Genomic DNA, 24,763 nt, shown 5'->3' on the forward strand with positions numbered 1-24,763 from the left:
TAAGGTGCATGAGTAGCTGCGGATGCTATGGGGTCGATTGACTATTCGCTCCCAAAACGACGATTCGACCGCTTGGGAGTGTTGTCGTCGTCGTGATGATGCTTCACGAAAACAATGTCAAATTCGTTCGGGGTTTAAAAACATTGGAAAGAAATTCATTATTTTTACAGTCAGATTGAGATTTACGAGTAAATGAGTGTGATCCGAAGGTATAACTGATTATTCTGAGCATAACAGTATTTTTTACGGCAGTGAAAACTAATTAGAAGTACGATATTTCTGCGTCTGAAAATCGTTCAGGCGAAGTGGATAGCAAATCTAACCTAGAATATCCTACAATTCTAACCTCAACTCCTCACTTGCACAAGCCGGATCTCATTTTTCACGGAAATGGTGGAACAAAATGCTAAACTAATGTACGTGCGACCGAGGGAATTGAAAGTTCTACCATTCCCACTTAAAAAAATTGTCGGATGTGGGTTGTAAGTAGGAAAAATAAAATAATTCCCCCAACAGATTTGTAAAAAAGGTAAATATCATCAGTTCGGTAGTTGCGCTACCGAAATAAAGATGGGTAACAGTATGATTTGTTTTGCCCTTGAAAGCCAATTGCAATATTATTGTTTTCTACAATTTGGCCGAGGGAGCACATTTCTCTGAGCGTTGTACAACTCTATTGAAGTACAATGTCTTTGTTTTGGTAGTTAGATAAACAAAACAGTTTAGATTCCCAAGGATGTAGTGACAGCTCAATAGTAAGAATGACAGCTCATCCCCTCTCGCCCCTAGCAAACAAACCCCATACAAACTTTAAATGCATGTTTAGTACAGTTTCAAGGCACCCAAATCGTGATATTAAGTTTTTTAATAAAGATAATACTAAGTGATAATAATGATATTAAAGATTGATATTAAGTAATAATAAGGATACCATTAAAACCATGAAACCCAATTTTCCGGTAGACTTCAGAAGAATTAAATGAAGTTTTGATAAGTTGATCGGTTTGAAACCCTCATTGATTTTGTATTGTAAAATATTTTTGAGAAACGATATGTACAGTACGAGCAGTTTTGGAATTTTAGGAATTACCATCTAATATCGTTAGCTCGATAAGTATCAAATGCGACGAATGAATTCGGCCTAAGTCAAAGGGTGAATTCGCGTGTAGTTCGGGATGACCACGCATAACGAAAATAAATTGCATGTTGCTCGGGATGACCATGCATGGAATGAATTCAACCTAAGGGAAAGGTAAATTCGCGTGTAGTTCGGGATGACCACGCATAATGAAAAGAAATTACATGTTGCTCGAGATGACCATGCACGGAATGAATTCAGCCTAAGGAAAAGGTAAATTCGCGTGTAGTTCGGGATGACCACGCATAATGAAAAGAAATTGCATGTTGCTCGGGATGACCATGCATGGAATGAATTCAGCCTAAGGAAAAGGTAAATTCGCGTGTAGTTCGGGATGACCACGCATAATGAAAAGAAATTGCATGTTGCTCGGGATGACCATGCACGGAATGAATTCAGCCTAAGGAAAAGGTAAATTCGCGTGTAGTTCGGGATGACCACGCATAATGAAAAGAAATTGCATGTTGCTCGGGATGACCATGCATGGAATGAATTCAACCTAAGGGAAAGGTGAATTCGCGTGTAGTTCGGGACAACCACGCGTAACATACAGAAATTGCATGTTGCTCGAGATGACCATGCATGAAATGAATTTAGCATGAGGAAGAGGTGAATTCGCGTGTAGTTCAGGACGATCACACAGTACGGAAAGAAATTGCATGTTTCTCGGGTTGACCATGCGTTAAATGAGTTCAGCCTAAGAGAAAAGTGTAGCTCGGAATGACCTCCTATTATGGTACAATAAGCGAGACGTTTCGAATCAGCTGATCGCTCATTTCATGAAAGAAATTAAACAGGAGGTCAAATGGGTGCGGGAATCGAAAATATGACGTCATAGCGTTTGGGTGCATTGATGTCCGTCGCTCTCGTGGGAATAGCGACTGCACGAAAGTTGTATGAACCGAAGTATGTTGATTTCGACAGTGGTGTAATGAGAAACCGTATAAGGAAGGGTGGTGTGTTTATGTCCCAGAAACATATTCTTTCGCAAAAGATCGGGGTGTACGAAATTTAAAAAAAACATATAGGTATTGTTATATGTTGAACAGAACATTCAAGCATTTTTATGTGAGATCAGGGATTATTTTTTCTAAATGATTCGAATGTCTGTTGCCGTGCAAAAATGTGTCATTTTTTTTCTCAATTATTGACAGTTTTTATCAATTGTTTATTTTACATGAGAGAAGAGGGGAGATGTGTGGTATGGGCCAGCCTATGGTTTGGGCCAGCCGAGACAGCAGCTGTCATTGCCATACGATGATAGCCTCTACCCACTCAAGCGCTCGAGTCAGTCCTCAGTAGGCGCGCCAAGCAGTCGGTTGTGTGTTCTCAGCGTGCAGTATGCTGGGTGATTGTTGGGAGCAAATGGCGGATTTCACACCCTAAAAACCCAATTTTACAAATCTCGCGTTTCATTTGAAAAGGGCCTTTCCCCAGAACGTAAACATTGAGAAAAATCGATGCAAACAGTTTCCATCACATTTCCTATTCGTATTTCACAGTTTCCGGATTTTTCAACATGCTTTTCGTTTTAATGACTCAAGAATAGATGTATCTATGCTTCAATAATCAAGTTTGCATTAAAAATTATCAAAAAAGCATTAAAAATTCTAGATAAATATGTTAAGCTAATTTGAAATATTTCACCCGGCCTTATTGTGAGTCTTTCTAAAATTTTCTTAGCGTGGGTTGGCCTTCCGGTTGAGTCTGTTGTTGACATCGTTTCAAGGCTTGGCCCTTTTTGAGAGAGAGAATTCTCTCTCTCTCGGCGCTCGGGCTGAGAGCTGTTCGGAAAATTTTCGGTTGTCGGCCCTTCAAACGAGAGGACCAACAAATGAAAACAAAATTTTGCCGTTATTGGCCCATTTGGAGCACGGGCTTATGAATGATTGAGAAAAAAAACAGTAATGATCGGCCGTTTTGAAGGTGGGGTTTATTCTGATCAGAGAAAATAGGTAGAGAAGCGAAGAGTGTGAAGCCAAAAATACCTTATCGAACCGTCAAACTGGTATCCTATCGAGCAAAATCAACAAACCTTAACGATTGCCATATACTTCACGATAAGTATTGCGATCATTTGAAACATTTTTTTAACAATATTTTTAAATATCAAGGATATCACTGTAAATAACAATGATTCCTTAAATTGATGAACATTGATCCTTTTTGGAATACAATTTAGATAATTTCTTGTTAATAAATCAACAGCATAAATAATTTTCTAATGCAGTACACGAGAAAGACACTACCCTCGATAAGTGGATTAATCGGTTTTTCGGCAGTTGCCAACATCCTAGTGACGAAATCAAAACAGAAAAAGTGTTGCCATTCAGGCGGCTGTTAACTCTTCGCTTCTCTACCTATTTTCTCTGATTCTGATGAGATTAACGTGTTTGCACAGTATGTTACTGTTGGGGGATGCTATGGAAAGGTATCAAAATCGATTTGTTTACATTTTAGGGATAGGCCCTTTTCAAATGTAACGCGAGAAATGTCCAGTTGAAAATTAAATGTTCTCGTATATATTGTCGGGCCGCCACCAAACCGGACTTCGCACAATCAAGTCGCGACGCGACCCAACTCGCGACGTTTTTTAATCATGTCAAATGTAGTGCGCATCCTTCCCGTTGTTGTCAGCAACACAGCGCACTAGATGCGAAACAGTTGCGACACTTGTGGACCAAGAAAATGGCAATTTTTGATTGAATGTCGGTCTTGATTCCAACCGGATAGACAATAATAAATCAAACACAAAGTCAAGGGAACGTTCAAAAATTACGTCCAACATTTGGGGGAGGGGGGGGGGTCTAGAAAAGTGTGACAGTACGTGTATTGGGTATAGGGAAATTGCGTGACAGAGGGGGGAGGGGGGGTCTAGAAATTCCGAAAAGCGATGGACGTAATTTTTGAATCTTCCCCAACACAATAAACAGATTATTACTTACATCCTCAGTGTGGCCTTTTTTCCGATGGACTTCATCAGCCTTCCATAGCTGCCGGATAGGGCCGGAACGCTATCGGCCATCAGTACCGAAGCCTGGTAGAGGAAATTCATCCGCTCGTAGGTGTCCCGCCCGGGGCAGAGCCGGGCCTGCTTTTTACCATTGTTGTTGTTGTTGCTGCCATTCGGCTGATTGCCGCCACCACGTTGAGGCCCTTTCGCGGGTTTGTCGTTTCGTTTTTGATTTTCCGCTTTGCCGTTTTTCTGTTTCTGTTTGGATGTTTTACAGCCACTATTTTCTACCGGCACCATTGCTAATTTATTCACTAGGGACTATTCAGAAATAATTTTAAATTTCGATCATTACGAAATTCGGATCGTGTATCCGCGTTGAAGATTTTGTTTTTATTTTGAAATTTGACAGCGCGTAACCGGAACGAGGGATGCCCCGCTCGGACAATCACAAAAAACGCGTTTCACAGCGTTTCATTTTGACAGACGTCGCGGACGACGCAAAACATCAGATCGGCGACGGACGAGAGAGAGAGAGACGAAGAAGTCACGAAGAGCAAAGATGGCCCCTTGATTCAACAGGTAGCCGTGTTGATTTCTGTGTTTTCGTCGCAAAAAATGTAGTTTCGCGGTTTGTTTTCCGTCGAATTTGTGTTATCGCGATAGTTTCCGTTCCGGTGCGTACGGAAATGTATGAATAGTGTCGGGTTTTGCGTGGAAAAAGTGGTAATTTTCGGTTCAATGTTGCCACAAGTGTTTTGCTCTGTTTACGACGAAGACGACGACGCCTCGGAAAATGTTGACATTGCTGAGCGAGTTGCGATTCTGGTCTACCAAGGAGGACATCCTCGTCAAGGACACCGATCTGGGAGCGGTCAAGTGAGTTTCGTGGGATCGTGGGAATTTCGAGTTGATTGCTGGGTGCAGGGAGAACGATGAAGAACGTTTTCTCGGGGGTTGATGGGAGATTTCCTAATCGATTACGCGAGGTGTTTTCCCAGCAGCGGTGGGCCTAAGAGAAGGCCCATTGTCTTTCTCTCTTTGCGTGCTGGTGGCCCATCTTTTCTCACAAAGACCCAAAGCAAACAACGATAAACCACGTATTAACGATATTCATTATGTCACTCATCTGTCTTCTTTTGCATTCCGTTTCAGGTATTTTGAGAAGAAGTCGGAAAATGCTAAATCGATCTATTCCGAGGGCAAGAGGCACTACTTTGAGTCGCGGGGCTGCAAATGGAACGTGGATAATAAGAAGCCCAATCGGCTGAGGAATGCCCTTAAACTGCTGGAGGAAGAGCTGAAGCAGAGGCGAGTCGTCTTCTGCAAGTGGCGGAACAATGTCATTCTGCAGCTTATGCTCTCGAATGGCCTGCTCATTCACATCTTCATTAATCCCTTCAACGGGGACATCAATCGGATTTACTTCGACAAGTACTTCATTGGGAAGCTCATATCCGAGCAGATAACCGACGTGATAATCACCCAGTCGCACATCCTGATATCGTACAATGAGAACCAGATCACCTTCGTGCACCTGCAGAAGCCAACCTCCCGGAAAAACAACCTGGAAAAGATCACCCTGATGGACCCCAAGATTTACAACGTCATCATCGGGGGTCCAACGACCCGGAAGATCCCTAAACACCTGGTTTGCAGCAGCTCCCAGGAGATGGTAATCGTGTGGACCAAATCGTCCCAGAATGAGGTCTATCCGTGGCGACCCACCGTCAAGGATCAGGACCGGGCCAATCTGCACGTGTATAAATTGAATGGGGCCAAAATGGAATTGCTGTGTTACTACTGGACCGAGTACGACCCCATTTCGGTGGATTTCTCGCTGATGAATGGCTTCCAGGTGCACTCGGTGGAGCAGAAGATATCCAAAAAGGTAAAGGAGATTCTTCACAGGTGGTGGATAAACTTATAATGGATTTCTCAAACGAATCGCTTGGAGCAATTCTTGGTGAACTCCGTGGAATGCTGAGACATGTAGATAAAACGATTAAGGAATGTGAGGCAATCATTGGGGACAACACTAGTCGTCTCAAAGTATCAAATCCAGTTCTGCCTAGAATCAACGGTCTACCTAAAATACATCAAACGGGCAACGAAATGAGTGAGATTATTTCAGCGGAAGGGTCCCCTGCCCATAAACTTGCAAAATGTCTGGGTGAAGGAATTCCAAACCATGCCAAAAGCTTTTGAGAGTCGATCGGTGAATAATACTTGGGAGTTTGCAAGCCAACTGCAAAGCCTCTGGGGATATTCAAGACGATGAAATTATGGTTTCGTTTGACGTCACAGCTGTATTCCCTAGTGTGCCGGTAAAAGAAGCTATTGATCTTTTAAAGGACTGGCTTGTTAGGAGTCGAATTGAAAAAAAAAACAAAGTACGTAGCTATATTAAATTGACACGACTTTGTCTGTAAGAAAATTATATCAGTTTCCGAGGGAACTTTTACAAACAAACAAAAGGAGCACCAATGGGTATCCATTGTCTCCTTTTCTGAGCGAATTATTCATAGCAAATCTCGAAAGCATTTTAAAAGAGAAATTTTTTTTACCTAAGCGGTGGTGAAGGTACGTTGATGATGATTTTAACCTCATCAAGAAATAAAGTTTGCCAGAGATACTTGGAGTAATCAATGGTATTCATAAAGATATACAATTTACCCATGAGGAAAAGAAAGATAGTAAATTGTCATTCTTGGTTCTTTCTACTAATTTTCAGAGAATCGTCTAATTTTGTATTCGAAATTTATCGGAAACCAACGAATACTATGAGGGTTATTATCAGAAATTCTAATCATTCTTATCAGCATAAAATGGCAGCTTTCCATCATTTGTTCCACAGAATGCATACTCTTACATTGAATGCTACAGACAAACAAAAGAAAATGAATTATTTTGGGAAATTTATGCCATCGCCATGAACACGAACCTATTCATCAATTACCTGAGGGAGCAGGGAATAAAAAAAAGGGACATGGAAAATTAAAGGGAATAGCGGAATAGGATCGTTATATAGCGTCCGGAAAAGGACACTAATAACGCATGAAATGTTAAGAGAGCCTATAGCTCTTTACCACAGCGGCAGCGGGTCAAGAACAACAGAACGTCCTAGAGATTCAAGTTTCTGAAGTCAGTTTCACTTGATAGGTGTTTGCCGGGTACTCGGAAACGCAGTTGCGCAAAAACTGGACTCTTACATATCAAATGATACGAAGGTCCATAATGGGATTCACAGCTATCACATACAAATGAATCAGCTTGCTGAATATTCGCCATATGATAGCTGAGTCGGCAGTGTCCAGTCAATGCTTGGACCAGCATGCTGCAATTCTGCTTGGACAGATTTGTTAGATACTTCGCCACCATAGAAGATGGCTCAATACAATACAATTTTGTTTGACGACAAGACTCTAAACTATTCTAATTTTGGTTGTGCTGATTGACAGCGCTGGTGTCAATGTAAAGCCTTAACCCAACACTTCGATATCGGATTAGCTGGCTCAGGGCCAATAAAATCATGTGATGCTCCAGCGCGAGCTAACTCATCACAAGGGGAACAGCGTTTGCCGAATTCAGCTCTTCGATTTGAGCTCGACAAGCGATAACTATCTTCGACCTAGAGTTGGCCGAAGCAAGTACTTTAATCATGGCAGCCTGGCTATCTAAACAGATGTATATTGCTTTGCCTAATACGTGCTGATTGCACTCCGCACATAAGAGCAAAGATTTCGTCCTGAAAAACGGTGCAGTGTCTACCAAGTGAGTAAGACTGATACAGCCTTAGCTCACGAGAATATACACCAGCACCTGCTCGACCTTCGAGAAGGGAGCCATTAGTGTAACATGCGATGCCGTCTGAAATACTTCTTTCCAGATATCCATATGTCCACTCATCCCGGGAAGGGAATTGCGTGGACATTGTCCTATATGGAAAATTACAAGCAATTGTAAGATCGCTTGGAGCAAGGACAACTTTGTCCCAATCCACCAAAATGGAAACAACGAGGTGTGTGTTGATCTGCGGTTCACAGATGTTTCCTCCTAGTAATCCGAGTACCGATAGGCGGTAACTGCAAGAAAGTGCTTCTTGTTTAAGCTAGGTTTCCTGTTCCCAAGGAATCTTTTTGCACTGTACGTACGAAGTGGAAACTAGCCATTAAGATGAACGTGTACAGCGGCCGTTCGCTCGTTGCAAACCCGTTAATCGCAACGCTTTTTAGTTGCAAGTCCGCTAATTGCAAAATTTGACAAGCTGTTGCAACTAAAAAGCAATCATGTGTCAAATTTGTGCTGTCAGTCATGCTGGCAGTGCATTTTGATGCATTTTAGTGTTAAAATGACGTTGCAATTAGCGAATGGCATTCGCTCGTTGCAATGTAAACATGTTGCAACGAGCGAACGGCCGCTGTAGTGGGACAACGTCAATGAGAACTTCGATCGCTGCCGTGTGAGTTGAAGAGAACGCTCCAGACATCGCCATCAATAAGCCCATCCTTTGGAGATGGGCTAATTTTGATTGGATCGTCCCACTTCGCCCTTTTGCCAAATACATCCATAGGCCAATATTGGTCGAACAACAGATGTGTAAATCCATTTGATATACTTAGGTTTTAGACCCCGAAGTAGTACCAAAGGTTCGCCAGCATTGCCCGAAGGGCATACAAGCTTTCTTGATTCTGAACTCAATGAGGTGTCCAGGAAAGCTTGGAATCAAGAATGACTCCAACGTACTTTACCTGTCCAGTCACATCGATTTCCGAATCAAAGAGACGCAAAGGTTGAACGCCATTCCGGTTTCGCCTTTCCGTAAAAAGAACAATAGATGTTTTACTAGGATTTACCAAAAGGCCATATATTGGCGACACCAACCCTCAACTACCTGAAGGGCGCTTTGCAGGTCGAAAAGCGTGGTGATACACATAGCAACTAACAAAGTGAGGTAGTCGTCGGCAAAACCATAATATAGTAAAACCGCTATTATTGAGTTGTCTCAATGGCGTATCTGCTACGAGATTCCGCGAAAGCGGTGGCAAGACTCCACCTTGGGGCATCCACAAACACTCAATTTCCAAATCCCTGCTAGACGCAATGTCGAGAAGAGATATCGGTTTTTGAGCATATGATAAATCCAATTGGAAATCATTAGAGATAGGTATACCATAACTCCGTGCGGCTTCCAATATGGCATCGAAAGGCACATTGTCAAAGGCACCCTCGATATCTAAGAAAACAACCAAACAAGATTGCTTTCGAGCGAATGCTTTCTCGGTACGGTATCGTAAACAATCTTGTGTAAAAGACAGTGGACTTACCAGATTGGTAGGCATGTTCATATGAACAGGCACGTTGGCCAGATGAAGATTACGGATGTGATGATCCACAATACGTTCTAATTTTAAGCATTTCAGAAGAAACAGGTCAAACTGATAGGTCTGAAACTGTTTCCTTCTTCATACGACGCACGACCCAGTTTCAGAACGAATTGCACAGTAATATAATATCCCACCAAGATTTGGGAATATACCCTGTAGCAAAACTGCAAACAAGTATTTTTTCAAAACATGTTTGAAATAATCAAATCCCTTCTGAAGCAAAATAGGATAAATCCCATCTGCTCCACGAGATTTGAAAGGAGTAAAAAATATCTAGTGTCCACTCAATCGATTCTATAGTTATGGTTGTACTTGACGTCTGAGCTGCCCCAGATGATATGTTGAGCATAAGCATCACAGTCAACAATTAGCGGAAGGTGTTTTGAAGTGCAGTATGCGATGACTTGCTTGAAAGCATCCGTAGAGGATGGTTCAACATGCGGCAAAAAAAAAAACGAACAATAGGCATATCTTCTGTTGAGGTTTCCAACGAATACATCAATTGGGTTGTTTAGTGAATAAAATAATGTTATTTTCTATAGCCTAATTGAAAGAGCTCATTTTTGTGAGTATTACGTGATTTTATTGGATTCCAATACCTCTGTTTTGATGGTTAAATTAACAAAACAGTTTTAATTTTCGTGGATAGAATGACAGTTCAATCGATAAAATGACAGTTCGACCCGAACAAAAAAAATTCCCCACACAAACTTGAAATGCATTTTAAAAATAGTTCCCGGACTCCAAGAATTATGAAATTTTGGGTTTCAACTAATTTTTGGGTGGAGAATCCGATTATGAAATAAACCGGATACCCCTAAAGAACCCAATTGTGACAGCACATACATCTCTGGTGGTAAATTCAGAGGTGAGTGTAGCAACGATTGCGTTGCTGACAAGCACACAGGCTCGAGGCATGACACGCGAGTTTGCCATTTCATTTTTACTGAAAGTAACAAACACCGAGTTCACAAGGTTACCAAGATAGAAATTCCCCTTACGAAAGTTCTTGGACTAAAGCCACTTGGGCTGTACTATTTTTTAAATGTCTGCAAAGATTGATCGAACAGCCTTTTATGCTGAAGATTGCTCTGAGCTATCCTACTCGTTGCCACTAGGCATGATTCCTAACAATCGCAGCAGAAAAAAAAGAACAGCAGCAATAAAACCACAAACTGCTCAATCGGTTTTGTTTTCTCTAACTGCTTTGACGTTCTCATTCATATGATTACCAGCTTAGATCAGATTACCAGATAAGTGACCAACAGATGGCAAACTTATGAAATTCATCTTGTATTGGCTGAATTTAATTATTCTTATTCATGCATTTAGTTTTTTCTTATACAAACACTCTTCATTTTTCCATGACAAGCATGAGACTGAGCTTGGCTTGGAACCACTGTAATACCCCATGTTCGTCCAATTAAGATGCACTTTGCCATTCTTCAGCAGACCTAGGACGTTTCTCTCTAGACCTTGATGAGTGGATGAAAATAAGATGCGTTTGATTAGCATATTTTTAAAGCCAAAAATAGCCATGGGAAACTAGCGAACCGCTTCTCGATGAGCGAACAGTCTACATCATTAATGGAGTTTCTGCTGTTGTGTTTGCTTAATTTTTACTTCTAGGGCGACGTGACCATAGACAGCTGTATATATCAGATCCACAAGACGAAGATGCGACGAGTGGCGGTGACGTCGATTCCGCTGCAGACGCAGGTCTGCTGCAATGCGTTCAGTCCGGACCACGAGAAGCTCATGCTGGGATGCATCGACGGTTCGGTCGTGCTGTTCGACGAGGGACGGGGAATTACGCACCTGGTCAAGGCGGCTTTCGTAAGTATTAAGTTTTCTCGGTTTTCTTGCTTCTTCTGGGGTTCTTGTGCTTTTAAGATTTTCAATCGCCGCACAATTCAATACTGAAGCTGTACTACGACCCAGGAGTTGTAGAAATGCTGCGCATACAACTCCATTGGACAGAAGCAGATTTCAAAGGTTCAACTAACAATATTAATCTTCATCAAACTTTTCAGATTCCCACCTTCGTGTCGTGGCACAGCGACTCGTCGGTCGTGATGATCGCCAACGAGAAAGGCCAGCTGCAGTGTTTCGACATTGCCCTGTCCTGCGTGCGTACCCAGCTGATGAGCGAAGATGTCGTTCCGTCCAGTATTCTGGACCTGTCCAACTACTTTGCCCATCCGTCCAATCTTGCCAAGCTCTGTTGGAGTAAGAAACCGGAGATAACGGAGCACTTTGAGAAGAACGCCATCACGGACTGCTTCCTGCTGTTGGCGTTCGAAAACGGCCCGTTGGGATGTGTCCGGTTCGTCGGCGGGACCGGTCTGAAGGGTGATGTGCACACTTCCGGTTTGACGGCGGATGTGTTGATCCACAAGTACATTTCGCTGAATCAAGTGGAGAAAGCGATCAACATCCTGCTCAGTTTGAACTGGGACACGTACGGCGCCATGTGCCTTCTGTCGCTGCATCGGATAGCGAACTACATCTTCAAGCAGCCCTTGGGCACGGAGAGAGAGTTGCAACTGCAGAAAGCCTTGGGCAGTTTTTTGGTACCTGTTAAACCGTTATGCTATGAGACTGAAGTGGAATTTGGCGATCAGGTGAACGACATAACGTTGCGGTTCTTCCACTACCTGCTGCGGAATAAGTCCTACAACAAAGCGTTCAGCTTGGCAATCGACATCAACGATGCGGATTTGTTTCTCAAGTTGCACGATAAGGCGAAAACCGATGGCGATGTGGAACTGGCCAAAGAGGCTCTGAAGAAGGTGGACGTTATCAACCGGATATGCACGGATAGGAGCGATAGCGAGCGTGAGTATTTTGGGATAGTTTTCCTTTTTGATGTGCAGCCTATTTTATTCAGATTCTTTGAAAGTCTTTGCGAAGTCTGAAAAAATCAAAATGACTATTTGTAGACATTCCTGGAGAATTGCATTGTGTACTCCTGAAAAAAAGTCCTAGAAAAAGTGTCCCTAGTGCATTGGGTACTTACAATTATTTGAAAAAAAAAAATCAAGAGGAAGGAAAATCGGTAGTAGGTATAACAACTGGAGGGTTTTCTGTTGCAATACTTGATAAATTTCTGGCAAACCCGTAGAAGAATTTATGGTTGGAATATATTTGGAGATCTCGGTTTCTCAGAAAAGGGAGTGTTTATGATGTGTGCTGGGATGTAATTTTGCTTTCTTTTCTGCAGAATCTCAACATATTCTGTGGCTTAGCTAGTTGAAGCACCAATCTAACGAATACGGAGTCGTCGGTTCAAATCCTACCATAACGTATGTTTTTCGCAAGTTTTTTTTGTTTGTCAAATAATCAATTCAGCATGTCTTCTGTTGTTATTTAATGCGAATTCACACTGCTAAGAATAATTCTACCGTTATGCGTTCTGTTTCTCAATTTTCAGCAGTCTTTAAGCCACTGCGTCCAATAAGCTGAACTTTTGTGGCATGTCCCGTTTTGATATTCGCATCTAGTCAGGTAATTACCATGTGTCACATCAGCTTCTGCCGCGACGCGTCGTTTCCCAGTCAGGTGCAATGGAATTTATAAAACCCAAGACCCAGGTTCTGCAGACCAAATCTCACTGGGTTGCAAGCAACCACTATTTAGAAATCTTTGCCTGTGCGTGTGTTAAGTACCACAACTGCAAAGCAGATGTTCCGTGGTCTCACGTTCCATATTACAGAAACGACAGATGTCACTCTAAATATGGCCAATATTTTTCAAGTCATACCTGCTCGGGCAGTGTCCAGTTACTAGGTCAGTGTATGTACAAAGAGCTCTCTTGTTGAGCTCTAAGAGATTTTTGGTTTTAGTAGCATTTGATGTTATGAATCGTTTTGACCACGGGGGTGCCATGGTAATCTGATTTCGTTGCCGCTTATCACGCGCAACCAGTGCTCACTAATACCAACATTCACACAATACAGCAGCGGGAGAAAATAAGGAGAAACGCACTTTGGCGAACAAAGATTGCGAAAAGAGGTGTTGTGTGTCTTTTTACAAGAAATTCCCACTCTCTGTAGGAACTTTACCTAAACATCGACACTCTGAAATTGAAAATTATCAATTAATGCCGCTTTTTCATGATCAACACTTTTATGAGATCTAATGTGTTGTAAGCGTTTTGCACCGATATCCCTCGTAAAAAGGTAAACATTCAAATTTCACGACTGTGTTGGTGAATAGGTGAATAGTTTGGCTGGAGCATAAATTTATGCTCCACGTAAGGAGGCACAATCCAACCTGTCAAACTCCATAGTGAAAAAATGGGTTGCCGTCCCCTTGGTTTTGACTGATTGCAATTTTTGACATCCATCCAATTGGATATCACCCGCTGCTCAGCCCAGCACTTCAGGTCCATTTTTATTGTACAGTTTGATATACCGCAGAATGGTTTTGGACCAGCAAACTGTAAATTTGAACCACTTTTAGCAAGCTCGTCTGCCATATCATTCCCTTCAATGCCACAGTCACCTGGAACCCAGTATAAGTTTACTGAGTTCGCTTGGCACAGCCTGCGCAGTGAAAGAACGCATTCCCAGACAAGCTTTGAAGTGCATTTGTAAGCGATCAATGTTTTAGTGCATCTTGATTATCTGAGAAAATACAAATATTTGCATATCTATATTTTCTCTCAAGGCAGATATTTGCGCATTTCAGAATAGCAAGAAGCTCTGCTTGAAACACCGTAGGATAGTGTCCCATCGCCACTGAAATTTGTATTCCAGGGCCGTTGATTGCTGATCCCGTTTTTGAGCAATCTGCATAGAATTTGATTAATCCTTGACGAACAATAAGACCTCTGACTTCCCAATCTGCGCGAGTTGTTTCGTGCAACTTGTAAGGAACACCACGGTTCTCCACAGGTTCCATCCAGTCTTTCATCATTTTCATTACTGGCCTATTTTGGAAGTATTGTGAAATGCTCAGGTGACCTTCAAGATCATCTGGCATAAACTTTTCAACTCGTTCAAGTCTCAGCAATTCCTTTTCTGCTTCTAATTGCACGTACTCGTACAAAGGTAGCAGATTGAGAATCGCATCTAAACCTTGATCTTCCTTCTCCTAGTGAAAGAGACAATTACGACTTTTGACGGCTTGATGCTAAGACCCTCCTTAATACACCAGAATGTGTGTAGTTTAGTGCCCTTTGCATTCTCTCCGAAACAGTTTCGTCATGCTTTCCTCTCACTATAATGACTCCTTCGAAACCTCTTTCATTCAAGCTTCTTAGAAGATCGTCTACAACTAAGGACCACATTAGTGGTGAGAGGACTCCTTGAGGGCAACCCTTACTGTTATAGGAGAACTTCCCAGCTCAGAGGTGATTACTTTTTTTTTTTGCAAGCACAGTATAAATCCAATGTATGATACATTGGTCAAAGTTTTTATTTTCCATGACACGTTTCAAAGATGAATAGGAGGCATTATTAAAAGCTCCTTCTATGTCTATGAAAGCGCATAAAACTATTTCTTTAGCTGAAAACGTTTTTTCTACCTCTGTTACTAGCGAATGAAGTACCTACCGTAATCGTTGACTGGCCAGATTGAAAAGCAAACTGGAAGTCAGATAAGGCATGCTCTTTTATGTAAGAAGAAGTGATAAAATCCTTCAAAACCATTTCCATAGTCTTCAACAAAACTGAAAAAAGACTAAATAGCCTATATGCTTTCGGATGCGTCTTGTCTCGCTTCCCCTTGAACATCTTAATTAGTGATGGAACCAACACCGCTTCTCCGTTTTGAATCAGTGCCGGAAATATCCCATCAACTCCTGCAGATTTAAAAGGCTGAAAAGATCTAATTGCATTTTCCATTTTGGCTTTCATGAAGATATCATAAGCTAAATCTGAGGTGCTGTTTACTGTACTATTTGACTCCGTAGAGTTTATACTAGGACATCCTTCATCTTCCAGAGATATAGTATCATTGGAATCCATACTTAGAACCGAGCCTGGAAAATGGGTTACCATAATTAAATTCAAAGTTTCACGAAGAGTTTTGGTAAAAGCGCTTCAGTTTTCCCAATTCATTTGCATGATCTTTTGCAAGCGTTTTTTTATAGTCTTGCAACTACAGGAGTGCTGTTTATGTTTTCCCATGTCAGCATCCAAGATTTTCTTTTAGATTATCGTCAGGGCTTTCCTGTACTGAGTCCAATCTCCCGTTTGTTTCGCTCTATTGAACATTTTACGAGAAAATTTTCTAAGGCGATCCAGTATAAAGTTCCACCATGGCACGTCTCTAGTACACAGAAAAAACTGTTGTGTAATATTACATCTGAACTGCTGCAACCCGATCAATACGTCAGTTGCATGAATATTACATCGGACGATGTACACATAAGAACAAAAGATTTTACATCAAAACGATGTAATCGTACATAGGAATCGTGATTACATTGATTATTTGGTACATCGGAATGCATTACATCGGGCGGGTTGCATTTATTTTTTGCTGTGTAGAAGACGATTGTATGGTAGGACAGCTGCTGTTAAAGAAATTGATGATACTTTCATTTACCTTCCGAGAAAATGATTCCAACTTTTGGGTTGAATCGAGAGTTTCTCCCATTGTAAATGAATACGAATTCAACAATTCTACATTTTGATCCTAGTTTGTCTTTCTGGAATTTCTATTTAAATGCGATTCTAGAATAATCTCCACCACTCCAATTGAAGATTATGTGTTTATGATTAGATAGAGAAATCTCATCTGCCACGTGCCAGTTTGCGATCTTGTCAAAGATTGCAGCATTGCACAGACCTCTTGACTGATTGCATTTGAGAAAGTAGGTTTATTTGTTGTTTATTTGTTGTGTGTGCATCAACAGGCAGCAACCTGCCCCAATGATGTTTGGTGTTAAAATTATATACATAATACAAAGAGAAATATGCTAGCAAACGAAACAAAAGACATGTCAAAAGATAAAATACAAGCTTAAATTCTAACACAGACGTAGTCAATAGTTTCTACTGTTAAAAAACGAAGAGAATCTCCGGCGAAGAGTTTCCCGGGCCAGATGGAAATCGAAGATTGATGCGACTCTGTTGAAAATCCGTTGCAACCCGTGGATAGCGCCGTGCATCGCATAATTAGATCTTCGTAGAGGCAATCTTAGTGGAATACTATTGCGAAGTGCACGTGGCTGAACGTTCAAATTTATTTGTTCCAGGATTGTCCCACAGTCTATACGTCCTTGTAGCGTGTCTGCAATCATCAGTGCTCTGGTCGTTTCTCTACGGTTACGGAGTAACTCGAGATCGATTAAACGACAGCGGTTTTCGTAGCTCGGTAAACGAATCGGATCCCTCCAAGGCAATTTTCGAAGCGCGAAACGGAGAAAGCGACGTTGGACAGATTCAATTCTTTCGGAACCGTTGCAGTAAGCCGGGCTCCAGACTGCAGAACAGTATTCAAGAATAGAGCGCACTAGGGAGCAGTAAAGAGACTTCAGGCAATGGATGTCGGAAAAATTCTTCGCTACTCTGAAGATAAATCCCAGAGCTCTGGAAGCTTTGTTGACCGTATACGATACATGCTGGTGGTATGTCAGCTGGGAGTCCAGTATAACGCCTAGATCTTTGATATGGTTTACTCGCTCGATAGTGACGCCAAGCATGCTGTAGTCGAAGAGAACCGGCTTCTTTCGTCGAGAAAACGTGATGACGGAGCATTTCGTAGGATTGACAGTCATTCGGTTCAACAAGCACCAGTTAGTGAAAAGTTCAATCTGCTGCTGAAGAAATTGACAGTCGACAAGGGTGTGAATCTTGAGGAACATTTTGAGGTCGTCGGCATACGATAATCGGGGTCCTTCAATGATAAGATGGACATCGTTGAAATACAGTAGGAAGATCACCGGTCCCAGGTGGCTTCCTTGAGGAACACCGGAAGAAGCGTGAAAACGTTCTGATCTGAAATCTCCTATGGATACCATCAGTTGACGATTGGAGAGATACGACCGGAACCAGCGCAAGATGTTACCACTGAGGCCGAATCTGTCGAGTTTAGCGATAGCAATGTCGTGGTCCAGCTTATCGAAAGCAGCAGATAGGTCTGTGTAGATGACATCGGTCTGCACGTGTTCATTCATACTTTCGATGATATACGATGTGAGGCACAATAAATTGGTGGTGGTAGAGCGGCCGGCCAAAAAGCCATGTTGATCGGGGCAGAGGTGTTGCTTGCAGTGCGAGATGACAGGCTCCATAACGACCAACTCAAACAGCTTTGAAATAGAGCTCAGAGCCGCGATTCCTCGGTAGTTGTTCACATCGCGTTTGCTTCCCTTTTTGTGTACTGGAAACATGAATGCAATTTTCCAGCAGGAAGGGAAAATGCCACTGGAAATCGACATTTCGAATAAACGGTGGAGTGGTGCTAGCAGGTGGGAGATGTGCTCTTTCAGGAACACGGAAGGAATACCATCCGGCCCTGGGTTGAAAGACGACTTCAATTTGGAAGCAGCTCTAGCAATCGCATCAGCTCGAATGTCCAAACCACTCATCGTTTGACCGGAAAGAGGAACATTGCTGGCTGCACGTCTAACTTGGGCGTCGGTAATGATTTCGTTGTTGTACACGCTTGCAAATTTATCGGCAAACAGTTGACAAATTTCCGGAGTAGAAGAAGCAGTTATCCCATTCAACTCCATCGAGGAAGGAAGGCCAGATTCCTTACGTTGTTCGTTGACGTATTTCCAAAAAGACTTAGGCTTGCGTTTGAGTTTGAGTTCTATACTTCGCTGGTACCGAGAGAAACAATGTCGGCTCAAGCTTTGATAAACGTTATTAATTCTTACGTAGTGATCCCTAAGACAAAGCGAACGATGCTTGGAAAATTTCCTCAGAGCCGCTCTTTTGATTGATTTCATTTTGCGTAATTCACTGGTTTGCCAGGGAGGCCGAGGATGTTCACTATGGATATTCTTAGGTACATGTCTGTCGATGACATATGCCAGGACATTTAGGAACGTTTGAGCGGCTTCATCCACATCGCTAGGGTCGAGAACAGTTTCCCAGTCAATACTTCTCAGCACATTAGAGATGCTGAGATGGTCGGCTTTTTGAAAGTTGTACGAAACGGTAACTGGGCGGGTCTTGAAATCAGAGCTGCAAGCTTCGACAGAGATGAGCAGTGGAGGATGATAACGGACGACTTTCACCAACGCGCAAGGTGCCTCCGAGATGATTGGCGCAGTGTCTCTGCAACTCACGAAACAAAGGTCCAGACTGCGGTAATTCTCGTTGACGACGGGATTGAATTGAGCCAGCGTTGCAGCACTGTAGCTGTCTAAAAGATTCGTCGCAGTTGCATGGAATGACGAGCGTTCGGGATCGGGATAGAGAAATCCGTCGTGCGAGGGCTTCCATGAAATATGCGGGAAGTTGTAGTCGCCCAGAATGAGAATTTCATCAGATGTAGTTGCGGTCTCCATTACAGTATAGACAGATTTACAGTGTGCCTCGATGAGTTCGGCATCGTGTGCTCGGTTGGGGGCAATATACAATGAGCAAAGAAAAATGGTTCGATTCATCAGTTTGACCGAAACCCAGACTTGCTCCAAGCAATTCCACATATCGTTGTCAAGAGCCTTCGCGTCGAGCTCGCAGCGGACCGCCACGAGAACGCCGCCTCCGCTTAGTTTGTTACTATTGCGAGAATTTCGGTCACAACGAAAAACTTCGTAGTCGGGGCCGAAAATCTGACCTGAAAGCGTTCTGGAATCGAGCCAGGTCTCAGTTAGGACGATAATATCGTAGCTGGTATCCGATGCGGCTAGGCGATACTCGTCGATGGATGTATTCATGCCGCCGGCGTTTTGGTAGTAGATAGCGATGTGTTGTTTAGTCCTTGTTGCAGAATCGCCAATGTCCCTGGAAATGTTGTGTGCATCAGGTGCCGATTGAGGGTTCATTAAAGGATGTGGGTACTCGCCTAGGTCAGGTTGCTGGAAGACCCTCTCCCCACTTCCGAACGCAGGACCGGAACGGCTGTGATGAGCGTGGACTGCGAGTGGCGCGACTGCGTCGGAGGGATCGAGGGCTTCCATGAAGCTTTCTACGTTGCGTTCCGGTTGTCCTGTAGCGGCGGCAGTGGTCAAAGTATGGCCTTCGGTGCTTCCAGTGGGTGCAATAGAAGGCGTTTCAACATTGGGACACGAATGCTGCGCTGCATCGCCATGTTCCCTGAAAGTCGGGCATTCGTCAAGTGCGGATTGAGAGTTCGCTAATGATTGAGAATACTCGCCGTGGTCAATTTGTTGGAAGACCCTATCCCCACTACCGAACACAGGACCGGAACGGCGGTGATGAGCGTGGACTGCGAGTGGCGCGACTGCGTCGGAGGGATCAAGGGCTTCCATGAAGCTTTCTACGTTGCGTTCCGGTTGTCCTGTAGCGGCGTCAGTGGTCAAAATATGGTCTTCGGCGCTTTTAGTGGGTGCAAAAGAAAGCGTTTCAACATTGGGACACGAAAGATGTGCTGCATCGCCATGTTCCCTGAAAGTCGGGCATTCGTCAAGTGCGGATTGAGGGTTCGCTAATGATTGAGAATACTCGCCGTGGTCAAGTTGTTGGAAGACCCTATCCCCACTACCGAACACAGGACCGGAACGGCTGTGATGAGCGTGGACTGCGAGTGGCGCGACTGCGTCGGAGGGATCAAGGGCTTCCATGAAGCTTTCTACGTTGCGTTCCGGTTGTCCTATAGCGGCGGTAGTGGTCAAAATATGGCCTTCGATGCTTTCAGTGGGTGCAAAAGAAAGCGTTTCAACATTGGGACACGAAAGATGCGCTGCATCGCCATGTTCCCTGAAAGTCGGGCATTCGTCAAGTGTGGATTGAGAGTTCGCTAATGATTGAGAATACTCGCCTTGGTCAGATTGTTGGAAGACCCTCTCCCCACTTCCGAACGCAGGACCGGAACGACTGTGACGAACGTGGACTGCGAGTGGCGCGACTGCGTCGGAGGGATCAAGGGCTTCCATGGTGCTGTCTACGGTGCGTTCCAGTTGTGCTGTAGCAACAGAAGAACTACAGATCAAATCGGTTCCACTATTTAATATAACATCAATGGATGCGATGGGAGATATTTCAGCGTTGCAACACGGAAGCTGCGCTGCACGATCGTTGGTTTCTCTGAAAGTCAGATTTTCGTCAGGTGCGAATTGAGTGTTCATTAATGTATGTGAATACTCGCCTTGGTTGAGTTGCTGGAAGACCCTCTCCCCACATCCGATCGCAGGACCGGAACGGCTGAGGTGAACGAGGGCTGCGAGTGGCGCGACTGCGTCGGAGGGATCAAGGGCTTCCACGATGCTTTCTACGGTGCGTTCCGGTTGTCCAGACTGGGAAAGGTGAGAGGCTCTATCACCGAGCTCGACGACAGCATTGGAGTGACTATGATGACAGATAACAGCATGTGCAGGCGTGTCAGGTAGAATTGGAGTTAGCGGTTGGCTACTGAGTCGCATATAGGTGTCGAGAACGACGAAGTCCCGGGCGCGGGGGACACCAGGATAGTAGGCGTGTTTGGTCGCGGAAGCCACAAGTTTTTTGATGTGTTATCTTCGAACTCGCGGAACAAGATTCCTTTCGGCCAGGTATCAGCGGTTAGCGCAACATCGCGGAGCTTGGGGTCAATACCGACTTTGTATGAAATAAAGTTCAGACGACTGCAGTCCAATCCTCGTTTGACGAGTGGAACCGCCTTGACTGTTTCTTCACATTGCAGGCAATCCTTCACAAGCTTTTCAATCGCGTCTGGTTTGACGCTGGGATGAATGCGCGACAGATATAACCAAAACGTCAGAGCCAATGATAAACGATTTGTTTGTTTTATTTACAAAATTGAACAAATGATGCGATCTCAGGAGGAGGTATCTCAGGGACATCATCAGGAAAGTAGGCTGAAGCCACAGCGATCTCAGTTTTACCCCTAGTAGTTGGTACCTCTACCATGACAGCCGCTTGGCACCATGAATTGGGAGTCGCCTGTTTGGAGGACTTTTACCACCGGATCAGGCAATCCGAATTAATATTCTTAGCTAATTGAAGGAACTGCTACCAACACTACACGGATATCTAGGCTGATCGAGAATAGAAATTAATATTGATGATCAACTTTTTTCGAACCCCAACAGTCTTTTTCATACATTGGTCTCTGATAAAAAAAACTTATCTTTCTTCATTTTGTCGTTTCAGACTCTTTGTGTTCCAATTCCTCGTGTTCTCTGTGCGCAGAAAGCTTTGACGAAGACGACGACGACGATGAAGATGATGACGGATCAGAACGGGAAAGTTCCCAGCTGCAGATGCCTCGTGCAGCGAAAATATCCAGCACCGATGCTGTCAGCTTTAAATCGTACTCCACCTCGTCAAGTTCGTCCAAATCATCCCAAATTAGGAACGGCGCTCTGAAACATCCACCCCTGCCCAAAACCACAACGGAGGGTGCCAGCAGCAGTATAGCGACCCGGACGGCCACCGCCAATGTTCGCCCAAAGTCCGAGTTCAGCAATGATCGACCACCGTTGCCGTATGTTCCGAAGAAAGCACCGACCACCACCATGCAGCGGAGCCAAACGGCAATGGCGTTGAAGTTGAGCAAACAGCAACAGTCCAGAATAGCTCAGACTAGGTTACGAGGAAAATCATTGAGCTCGAGTAATTTGCTCTCGGTCTCGGATAACACGTCCCCATACTTCGGATCGTCTGTCCAGAGAGGAAACGTGCGAGCTCGGTTAAATCCTCGAGAAAAGGCAGCTAAACTGTACGCTTCTCCTGCTAGCAGTCTATCGATGGAACAGCTCGACATATCCAACCGGAATTCAAGACCGTTCTACGTAGACTTTGTGGACAACCCAGCCGCTTCCAGACCACCTCCAAACGGCCAGCACGTCGTGATCGATGTGGTCCCAAAACCAATAGGCTCCCCAAATGCACTAAAATACCCTCCAACCAACATTCTCGATCAAACGATCGGCATTCCTCTAGTACAAGACGAGCCGGATTTCGCCCGGCGTCCTCGGAAACCTTGGTTCACCTCGCAGGCCCCACAGCCCCAGTTCCGAAGCATTCCGAACCCGTCCAACGCGAACAACGCTCCTCGAACTGTGATCCACCAATATCCACTCATTTCCGGCAACATTCCGTCCAAGTTCCAGTCGTCATCCAAGTTCAACCAACAACCTCCGGAAGTGGTCGACCGGTTACGGATGCCCCGACGGAAGGAACCAGCAGCATCCATCCTGTCCAACAGTACAAACTCCTCGCTGGCAATGGCAGGTCCATCATCGGCCGGGTTCCCACAACCGGGAAGTTCCTCCGCATCCTCCTCCTCCGCCAAAAAGGAAAGCGGCGAGAAGAACAAGGTCAAATTCTCCGACACCGTGACGGTGGCTGTCGTACCGGTGAGTGTCCTAAACCCACTACCTTTCCCTACGCAAATAGTCACAATCCGTTCTCTCACAGGAAATCCCTCGCAAGGACAAACAGGGCGAGAAATCCCGGAAACCCCCCTACAGTTCCATGATTGCCGATCCGAAACGGGAATTGGCGGAAAGTTTACCCCTGTGCCATCCAAACGATGACTATCTGAAAGATTTTACACCCATGCAGGGTAAGTTCTCCTCACCAAACAAGATAAAAGAGTCTTTATCATCAGTAACAGTAGTCTTTGTTCCAGAAATAATGAGCAATAGCAGTGATCAACATCAACATCAGCAGCAGCAGCAGCACCACCAACAGCTGGAAAACGCCGACAACGAGAACAATAAGAAGATACCCAACATCAAAGTGGTACATTTTGGTGTGGTGTAGCAACCGGAATTTGCCCGATGCGAAGGAAACGAATCGTCCTCCTAATCCGTCCAGTGAAGCTGTATCAGTATTTTTTTTAATGTTTATTATAGGGTATCGCGCTACTTGGGCGGTGGTTTTCTTCGTCTGTTATTTTCGTCTGTTTTCCACTGTAACTCGGTCAATTTTGAACCGATTGACTTGAAATTTTGTACACGGGTAGATACTATACCTATCTCACCGCATTCCAAGAATTGTGTCAATTGGTTCAAGATTGACTGAGTTATAGTGGAAAACAGACGAATATAGAAGCCACCGCCCAAGTAGCGCGATTCCCTAGAACATGTTTTCTTGTTATATAAAGATCTACATTCTTGTAAATATTCGAACCGTACTTAAGACCTCACGTATTTGTATATTTATTAGTATACAGGCAATAATATATAACAAAATATATTTTTAATTAAGTAATTGGCTTCTTTAGTGGTATTGAGATATTTCCATATTGTGAATCTGCACGCCAAACTGGGCAGAAATCCAGTTTTTTCACGAGTTTTGGTACTCGGGAGGAACCATTTAAAAACAATTTGAAGCTTGTATAGGAGCGATTTATTGAATCATTACTCGTCGGATTTTGTGTTGGTCAAAAAGTCTCTTTGAAATTGATTTTAGGTAGTAAAGTTCTAAAAATCAGAAAAAAGAGATACTCTTTTGTATAAAATTGAGAAAGGCATTACAAAAAATTGACATTGCTCTAGTTAGTATAATCACTTGGCGAAGCATCACAAAACCCAAAGGTGACCAAACCACAGTTACTGATTGAGATTCGCATAAAGTGTATGGGGGGATTAGGGGCATAATGGACACCCTAAGCAAATGAGTACATTAGGCCTGTAGCATATTATCAATTGGCTTACATACAACTTCAACTTGTTTCCTGCATATTTCAATCATTTACAGCAGGTGGAATTTCATTATTGTGAAGAAATAATGAATTGTAAACCTGTGCTTTTTGCGGCTGGCAGGAAAGGTACGGGGTGAAATGGACACCCCTGCATATTTTATGCTGTATCTTTGATAACATCGACCAGTTAAGTAATTTGCCTACGGAGATCGATACCACAGATATAATACTCCATCTTAAACGAGTTTACATAACATCAGAGTTAATTAAATAAACTTTAGGCTAAAATAATCGGATTGATTTTTTTTCAAACTCCTTAAAACCAGGGCTGGTAGCAACATCTGATGGTCAGAATAGTTAATTTAGTGACCAATTTCTCGAAAATAGTGACCAAATAGTGACTTACAGATAGCAAAAAAGTGACTAAATAGTGACTTTTGACACAAAAATACATGATCAGTGATTTAAAATTGTTCGACGAACTTGATTCAGAAAACCCCGGAGTATCCCATAATGAACATTTTCAAGAAAAAACTTTCACTTATT

General features: G+C 43.4%; 2 protein-coding genes across 4 annotated transcripts in view; one reads left to right on the top strand and one right to left on the bottom strand.

The window, feature by feature from the left end:
* LOC109422609 (ribonuclease P protein subunit p21) overlaps positions 1-4,453 on the bottom strand; it is a 28,644-nt gene extending 24,191 nt beyond the window's left edge. The window contains exon 1 of the mRNA XM_019697416.3: positions 4,084-4,453. Within this exon, the coding sequence (XP_019552961.3) occupies positions 4,084-4,391 (308 nt within the window). The 5' untranslated portion in view covers positions 4,392-4,453. The remainder of the gene's footprint in view (positions 1-4,083) is intronic.
* Positions 4,454-4,632: 179 nt separating this feature from the next.
* On the top strand, positions 4,633-23,784 carry LOC109402785 (WD repeat-containing and planar cell polarity effector protein fritz). Of its 3 annotated transcripts, none has more exons than XM_029856345.2 (7): positions 4,633-4,970; positions 5,247-5,982; positions 11,108-11,314; positions 11,512-12,316; positions 21,718-22,925; positions 22,987-23,134; positions 23,186-23,784. In XM_029856345.2, the coding sequence occupies exons 1-7, from the start codon at positions 4,888-4,890 to the stop codon at positions 23,332-23,334; spliced, it is 3,336 nt and encodes a 1,111-aa protein (XP_029712205.2). In that variant the 5' UTR covers positions 4,633-4,887; the 3' UTR covers positions 23,335-23,784. The 3 variants fall into 3 exon arrangements, with proteins under 3 accessions (XP_029712205.2, XP_029712206.2, XP_029712207.2); XM_029856346.2 differs by having other exon boundaries at positions 23,189-23,784; XM_029856347.2 differs by having other exon boundaries at positions 23,201-23,784.
* Positions 23,785-24,763: the final 979 nt, after the last annotated feature.

This window comes from Aedes albopictus, chromosome 3 (genome assembly GCF_035046485.1).
Source record: "Aedes albopictus strain Foshan chromosome 3, AalbF5, whole genome shotgun sequence".
NCBI classification, from domain to species: domain Eukaryota; kingdom Metazoa; phylum Arthropoda; class Insecta; order Diptera; family Culicidae; genus Aedes; species Aedes albopictus.